Source organism: Benincasa hispida, chromosome 3 (assembly GCF_027475165.1).
Source record: "Benincasa hispida cultivar pf3 chromosome 3, pf3_genome.v1.1, whole genome shotgun sequence".
In the NCBI taxonomy this organism is placed as follows: Eukaryota; Viridiplantae; Streptophyta; class Magnoliopsida; order Cucurbitales; family Cucurbitaceae; genus Benincasa; species Benincasa hispida.
In genome coordinates, this window is record NC_143480.1 from 6,987,536 (window position 1) to 6,995,954 (window position 8,419).

An 8,419-nucleotide genomic window follows, 5' to 3' on the forward strand; every position below is an offset into this window, starting at 1 on the left:
TCATGTTAGTTGCTCACAAGAAAGTTAGAATCAAGAAAAATTTAACTCGAAGAGATGGCAAACAGAGAAATCCCTTGAGTATTAATCTTACTTATATGGGAAAAAATTATGTTTTAGATCTAATTTTTAGATATGTAATGTTTGTCATAAAACCAAATTGCTTGTAATGGTAAAAAAGAACATATGTAACAAGTCCAAATATTAAATCTATAACGTTTTGGTCAAAATGTAACAAAAAAAAGAGGGAAAAAAAAGATATTCAATTCTCTTCTCTACAAGAATAAAATAGGAAATAGAGAAATTAGAGTGATAATTGGTGGAAGGGAATATAAATTTGATAAAACTTCATTTAACAATGATACTGAAAAAGGTAAAGATTACTTCCATGACTATTTTTGTAGGCTTCTGATGATGTAAAAGCGTATATCAACATTTGCAATCTTTTCACCAAATGGAAGAGCTTGCAGTAATGTCTGTAATCTTTCTTGGGTTAAGTAAAGTAGTTGTAGCTTGGCTTTTCCTCCCTAAATTCCATGCCATACATGAAATTCTCTGGTTTCATATAATAAACACAATTTTTTTTTTTTTCTAAATAACAAAAGAGGATCAACTAATCACGAAGCTTGGTAAGCTTCCCATTGACTGACATTTATTTTTTTCCCAGTTAAGAAGTCTAGAGGAGTACAGACATTGTTGAAAAAAATGAGGTAAACTGTGTATAACAGAACATAGTCTTCAAGGGGCATGGATAAAAACAGAAGCTAACTTGAAGGAAGTTCGTGTTCTGCAATTTTCTCCCAGGACTTTAGAGTTTCATCCTCGGTGTCTGTTTTGTACAGTGCAAGTCGAGTGATTGGGAACTTCAGGCCGTTCACGGCTTCATCGAGCTTGTCTGCTATTACTTTTGCCTGCTTCTTCTTTTCATCTGATATGTTGGCATACAGTAGGCTCATATGCGGCATGTAAGCTGATACAGAAATGACATTCATGTTATTAGTTGAGATTCGAGAAGCATCCCCATTATCTTGTACTTAAACAAGCAAACTTCTTTGTTCTATTCTACTCCAGCAGAACATTCCAGAGAACTTGAACTATTTTTAAACTCAAACATCTCCAATGTGAGTCGCAATACAGCAGTCAATTTCATACAAAGGATTGTGTATTAATTTCTAGGAAAAGAAGTTATACAAAACAAAGAAGGGTAAAGTATGCTATACTTGAACGACTGAATACTTGAATAGACAACACGCTTGCATTCACCTTCATATAACTAATCCATTTGTATTATCATTTGATTGTATAGAAGAAATTTAGCTCAATTTCTTAGCCTGCTCATGTGCATCATTTTGCAGATGATTGCCATCAGTATCACTATCACCATCAAGATGGATAATACCAACAAATTTACCGTTTCTCCTTTCCTAAAGCCTGACTTTGACCCATTAATTTACCAAATCCTAAGACTTTTCTAACACCCAAATGTAAAATCCGAATGTTTATCCTGTAACCTTAGTCTATAATTACATTTTTTTTAATAAAAATCTTAGTCTATAATTACATAAGCTGACCCAGAGAAACTCTCAGACTGGTCGAAGCACATATCATTATGTAATTATCCTGTAATCTTAGTCTATAATTACATAACAACTTCAAGTCAAAATTTATATCCTTGTCATACTGCATTGAATGTGAATATAACATGTGTATAGGAAAATAAAAAATAGGCAAGAGAATAAGAACTTACGGGTAGAGTTTTTGTAACCAAAATGTCCACAACAATGTGAACTAGTCTCCACCACCTGAAAAGAAAAAAGAGCGTGAGTCAGAGAAGCATCCAACAGACAAAAAGAAGAAAAACCTAAGAGATCAAAGGAAGAGCAAAAGGATCAGAAGGGGAAAGCAGCACCTCAGTGGTAGAATGAATAAGGAGAAAAACACACTGGTAGAAGAAGGTTCCGGTAGATACATGATCGACGGTGGCTTGATAAGCCTTAAGCCCCTGGCAAGCGGAGCGGAATTTGTTGAGGGCATCGTCAGGGGTGAGACGGATTGCCCCAACAACGGTGATATGTGGCTCGAATTGGGGCCCGCCGAACTCGGATCTGAGGCTGTTCATGAGGTTCTTGATTCTGGCCGTCACATCTTCCGGAGGAAGAGCCCACACCGAATACACGTTGTTTTCCGCTTCAGAGGGTTGGATAGAGGCGGATTCTGGGTTCGCCATCGGTGCGGAGACGAGAAGACGATTGAAATAAGACGGAGAATTATCGTTCCGATTCGGTTGAATGTAGGAACGAGAGGAATTGGTTTTGATGACGATTGTATTGAGCGGAGGGATGCAGTTACAGTTGTTTCAGTGAAATTGAGAAAGGAAGGAAGGTAATTTGTCGACATGTCGTTTCGAGAGGATAAATATCGAGTTGATCGTAGAATGTACGGCCATGTGGGCTCAGTATAGGGAGAACTAGATCCTAACCCACCGCCAATGCATACGGATGTGAGAATCAAAGTTTATTATGCGCATATTTGATTCTGACTATTCACTCTTTTTTTTTTTTTCTTTTTCTTTTTTCCCCCCCTTTTTTGGTTAAAAAATATATTATATTACAGTAAATTACACTTTTAACCATTCAAATATTACATTGTGTGCGTCAAAACTTAGCATAGCTAACTGTATTCAGTGACCAAAACATATGTAGTTGGATTCCTATATCGTTGTACTAAAAAAACATTTAAATTTGGTGTCTATTTAATTTTTGAAATTTCAAAATACATTTTAAATTCAACATTTAAAGAATAATTGAAGATTAAGGTCATGTTTAGTAACCATTTTATTTTTGAAAAATTAAGATTATGGACATTACTTGTACATCCAAATTTCTTCCTTTATTATCTACTTTTCTCCAATAGTTTTAATAATAAAAAAAAATAGCTTTCAAAAAGTTGTTTTTATTTTTAAAATTTAACTAAGAATTCAACCATTACGGTAAAGAATCTACTTCCTAAGACACCTCATAGAATCGTTACTACATGCATGCATAAATACTTATATTGAAATAAAAAAAAATGGACATTTTTATTAAATAAGAGTTCAACAAAATTTCAACTCAAGACTTCAATTGTTTAATTTGTACCCCTAAAACGTGATTTTACCAATAAAAAAACTAACTGGAAAAAAAAAATTTAACTCCTAAATTCTGTCAAACTCAAGTTCAAGAAAACCGTAAAACATAAATTAAAAAAAAAAAAGAAGAAGAAAGAAATGCATGAACTCAAATGCGGAAGCTTTCCTAGTCCCATTAGCACTATCACAGATTTCTCTTGTCAATCGCCCGAGTATCCTTGTCCTTACCTTCAAAATATGTAAACATAAAAGATGAGTATAAAATACTAAGTAAGTGATCCCATTACCGGGATCAGGCTATGCATTCACATGTAGTGAATGCTTGAACTAGTGGGTCAAGCAAACTGTAACTATTTCGGTATGGCAAACTAAGGTGATAACCTATCTCGCCTTAACTCGCATATCTAGTAATCTGATGGCACACCGTCAAACATGGGAAACAAACATGAATGTGAACTTGTCAATTCACGCATGTCTAGTAGCCTGATGATGCATCGTCAAAACATGAAACTAGACCCGTCGATCCCCTGAGATAAAACATGTGTCGAAGCGAGACGGTAAATCGCACCTGCTGATCAAATCATACATCAAATACATAAATTTCATGAGTAAACCTACAACACAATTTACATATCAAATAGATTCAAACATGCTCAAACTTTTCATAAAATTCATGCAACCTAAAGAGTATCACGAATTCCAAACCATGCTTCTATAATCCATTAAATAACTTGATCAATCTAAATTTGGTGCCTGAAACGAAGGCACCGATAATAGTATCACTTACCTCAAGGCTTAAACTCAAATAATAGATAAAATAATCCCCTTCTTGGCTTAGGAATCTTGGATCAAAGTCTCTAATGCAAAACAAAACATCCAATTTCAACTTTTGCGGCCAATTCCAAAACAAACAAAAACTCATTCCAACGATCTCCAAATAACTTACCTAATTCTTACCAAAATCATCCTTACAAGTGTTGGATAGTTTGCTAAAAACGCCTCAAAATCTCAACTTTAACCTCCAAGAACGCACCAAAACGCTTCAATTTTGTTGGGCTTGACCTTAAAGACCTTGGGCTTCCAATCTAACATTTGAAATATTGCAGGCAACATCAATCCCATGCCAAAACTTGATAGGCCCTCAAAACTAACAAGATCTCAAGGGAAAATCATCAAATGTTGAAGAAAAGAGATCTTATTCAACAAATCCAACAATCTGGATTAATTTTAAAAAGAAAATGAATTTCAAAAGAAAATGAATTTAATATTATATTTTGTTTGTATCTAACGATTAGTTTGGTTTAAAATCTCCACCATTGATTTTTCTTTTCCAAAATTCAATGGTCCAAAATAATTGTGGTTTTTAAACATTTTTTTCATCTTTATATAAACCATCTTCCTCTCCAAATTTTAAACCAACAAATTTTACGTTTCATAATCCTCCAAAACTCAAAAGTTCCATTGTTGCTCTCTCTAAGTTCCCAATTTTTTTTCATCTTATTCTTGAGAGAGTGTTATTGTATTGTGAGGATAAACTTGTTGAGTGCTTAAACTTGTAAATCCACTCTAGTGAGAGTTGTATTGTGTTCTTCAAAAATTCCAACATTTGTAACGGTTTGATCCTAAACTGTGGAAAGGATCGGATTTGCTCTTGAACCCGTAAAAGGAGCGGTGGTGTAACAGTTGGGCTCTAATCCGTGGAAAGAGTCGGAAAGATTTTATTCAAATTCCCAATAGACACTTGGGGAGTGGAGTAGGTCGAGTTTGACCGAACCACTATAAAAATTACGGTGTCTTCTTCTCTAACTTTTTCCTTTTTATTTTTGCAATTAATTTAAGCAATTTATTGTATGTTTTAGTTTTTTCTTATTTATTTGCTAAAATTTGATAGAATTAAATTATCACACTTTTGTCATCTTATTTGTTGCAAAAATTGAATTTTTCTTATTATTTATAAAAAGTGTATTAATTAATTTAATTGGGTTAATTTAGAAAAAAAAAAGTTTAATTAAACCCTATTCACCCTCCCTCTAGGGTTGCCATATTGATCCAACAATTGGTATCAGAGCGGGTTGCTCTTCTTGAAATATTTATTTCTTGATAAACTTAATTGTTTTTTACCTATGGCAACTTTAGGTTTTATCCCTTTTACCGATAGTCAATCTATTACAAAGCCTCCTTTCTTTAATGGTACTAATTATAGTTATTGGAAAAATAGAATGAGATCTTTCTTACTTTCTATTGATTATGATTTAATAGGATATTGTTAAAGAATGTTTTAAAATTCCAACAAAAGATGTTGATGGCATTAGCACTATAAAACCTAAGGAAGAATGGTCAATAAATGAAAAGAAAGCATGCTCTTTAAATGCCAAAGCTATTAATTGCTTATTTTGTGCTTTGAATGAAGTTGAGTATAATATAGTGTCTATTTGCAAAATCGCTAAAGAGATATGGGATAAATTAGAAATTACTCATGAAGGAACTAGTCAAGTAAAAGAAACAAAGATTGACATGTTAGTTCATCAATATGAAATGTTTAAAATTGATGAAAATGAAGCTATTTCCTATATGTTTATTAGATTTACTAATATTGTCAATGCTTTAGAAGGACTTGAGAAAAAGTACTCAAATCTTAAGAAGATAAAGAAGCTATTGTGGTCTTTGCCTAAAAAATGGGAGCCTAAAGTCACCGTCATTCAAGAGGCAAAGGATCTCAAATCTCTCTCCATTGATGAACTCATGGGCTCGTTGTTGACGCATGAGATAAAGATCAAGAAAAACATGGAGGATGAGAAGAAAAAGAAAGAAAAGAGTATAGCTTTAAAGACCATCTCTTTAGAAGTTGACTCCCAAGATGAAGATGACCTTGATGAAGATGATGTTGCCTATCTTTCACGTAAGTATAAGAATTTCATCAAGAGAAAGAAGCAATTCAAGAAGCATCTCTCCAACCAAAAAGAGTCAAAAGGTGAAAAGAGCAAAAAGGATGAGATAATATGCTATGAATGCAAGAAGCCGGGTTATATTAGAACCGATTGTCCTTTTCTCAAATCATCCAAAAAATCCAAGAAGAAAGCAATGAAAGCTACTTGGGATGATAGCGATGAAAGCGAAAGTGTGAGTGGTAATGAAGAAGTGGCCAATTTTTGCTTCATGGCTCATAGTGACAAAGAGGATGAACAAAATGATGAGGTAACTCTAGAACCTCTTTCTTATAATGAATTGTTCGAAGTTTTTGAAAATATGCAAAATGATTTAGAAAAACTTAGTTCTAAGTATGTTGTGCTTAAAAAGAAATACAATGTTTTATCTAGTAAAAATAAGTCTTTACTTGAAGAAATTTCTTGCTTAAAAGAGAATGAGCATGATGCTATGCATATTGATAAAATGAATATCTCTTGTGACAAGCATGCTTTTGATTGTGATGAGAAAAATGCCTTGCTTGACAAAGTTAAATTTCTTGAGCATGATAGTTGTGAAAAAGATAATTTGATTAAATTACTTAAAGAAAAGGAATTTAGTGCTTTGCAAGAACTTGATAAGGCTAAAGAATCTATTAAAAAGTTGACAATAGGTGCTCAAAGATTAGACAAGATAATTGAAGTAGGCAAGCCTTTTGGTGATAAAAGAGGTTTAGGCTATATTGATGAATGTTCTACTCCTTCAAGTTCTAAAACTATCTTTGTTAAAGCATCTCATAATATGCCTAAGCTTAATATGCCTAAGGTTGTGTCTAAGCATGTTAAATCTAACTTTGTGCCTATATGTCATTATTGTGGTGTTGAAGGCCATATTAGACCTAAGTGTTTTAAATTGAAATATGCTCATACTACTTCTCCAAGAAGAAATTTTTCTCAAAGGGAAAAGTTTCATAATGCTCCAAGGAATAATTTCTCTAAGAAAAGTAGAGTGCATAAATTTGTTGTAAGAGATAAATCTTTGCATAATATTGTTTGTTTCTCATGTGGCAAGTTTGGACATACAATTTATTCTTATTACTTGTCTAAATCCAATGTCTTAAATGTCTATGCAAAAATGAAATGGATTCCCAAGTTTGTCAATGCTAACCATCTAGGACCCAAACAAGTGTGGGTACCAAAGAATCAAACTTGAACATTTTTGTTTGTAGGTTTGTTTAAAAGCTTCTAAGAAAAACAAGTGGTACTTGGATAATGGTTGCTCGAGGCACATGACGGGAGACCCATCCAAGTTTGTCTCTCTCTCCAAAAAGGATGGAGGTCTTGTAACCTTTGGTGACAACAAGAAAGGTAAAATAATTGGTAAAGGTAGTATAGGTAATGAATCTTCTATTTTAATTGAAAATGTACTTTTGGTTGATGGTTTGAAGCATAATTTACTTATATTAGTCAATTGTATGATAAAGGCTTTAGAGTTGTATTTAATAAAAAGAATTGCATCATTGAAAATGCTAGTGATAGAAAAGTTATATTTGTTGGAAATAGAGATGAAAATGTTTATACTATTGATTTGAATGATTGTCTTATTAATGATAAATGTTTATCGGCTTTGCATAATGATTCTTGGTTATGGACTAGAAGACTACGACATGCTAGCATGCACTTAATTTCAAATATTTCCAAGAATTCTTTGGTTAGAGGTCTTCCTAAATTTAAATTTGAAAAAGACAAAGTTTGTGATGCTTGTTAAATGGGTAAGCAAACTAAGTCCTCTTTCAAATCTAAAAATGTAATCTCTACAAATAGACCCCTTCAACTATTACACATGGACTTATTTGACCCTTCTAGAATTGCTAGTTTTGGAGGGAACTATTATGCCTTTGTGATAGTTGATGATTTTTCAAGATTTACTTGGGTTTTGATGCTAAAACATAAGAATGATGCTTCGAAAAGCTTTTCCAGTTTTGCAAAAAGAGTTCAAAATGAAAAAGGTTTTTTGATTTCTAAAATTAGGAGTGATCATGGAGGAGAATTTGATAGCAATGCTTTTGAAACTTTTTGTGAATAAAATGGTTTTTCTCATAATTTCTCCGCTCCAAGAACTCCTCAACAAAATGGTATAGTTGAAAGGAAAAATCGTACTTTGCAAGAATTTGCTAGATCAATGTTGCATGAGTATGGTTTACCTACATACTTTTGGGCGGAAGCCGTTAACACCGCTTGTTATGTTTTAAATAGAGTTTTAATTAGATCTTCTTTGGATAAAACTCCTTATGAACTTTGGCATAACAAAATTCCAAATATTGGGTATTTCAAAGTTTTTGGTTGCAAATATTTTATTTTGAATAACAAAGAAAAACTTGGAAATTTTGAT

The 8,419-nt window shown here is 32.9% G+C and overlaps 1 protein-coding gene across 1 annotated transcript; it reads right to left on the minus strand.

The window, feature by feature from the left end:
- Positions 1-409: 409 nt before the first annotated feature.
- LOC120073794 (RNA ligase/cyclic nucleotide phosphodiesterase family protein) lies at positions 410-2,499 on the minus strand. The gene is made up of 3 exons (XM_039026639.2): positions 1,907-2,499; positions 1,745-1,799; positions 410-967 (listed from the first exon to the last, which is right to left on the minus strand). The coding sequence occupies exons 1-3, from the start codon at positions 2,222-2,224 to the stop codon at positions 762-764; spliced, it is 579 nt and encodes a 192-aa protein (XP_038882567.1). The 5' UTR covers positions 2,225-2,499; the 3' UTR covers positions 410-761.
- Positions 2,500-8,419: the final 5,920 nt, after the last annotated feature.

What these genes read in the sequence shown, in the direction of transcription:
- LOC120073794 (XM_039026639.2), bottom strand. Translation starts at nt 2,224, where the DNA reads ATGGCGAACCCAGAATCCGCCTCTATCCAACCCTCTGAAGCGGAAAAC. An exon ending in TTATTCATTCTACCACTGAG is followed by an intron (nt 1,800 to 1,906) that starts GTGCTGCTTTCC and finishes TTTTCTTTTCAG; the next exon opens with GTGGTGGAGACTAGTTCACA. An exon ending in TGGTTACAAAAACTCTACCC is followed by an intron (nt 968 to 1,744) that starts GTAAGTTCTTAT and finishes TTTCTGTATCAG; the next exon opens with CTTACATGCCGCATATGAGC.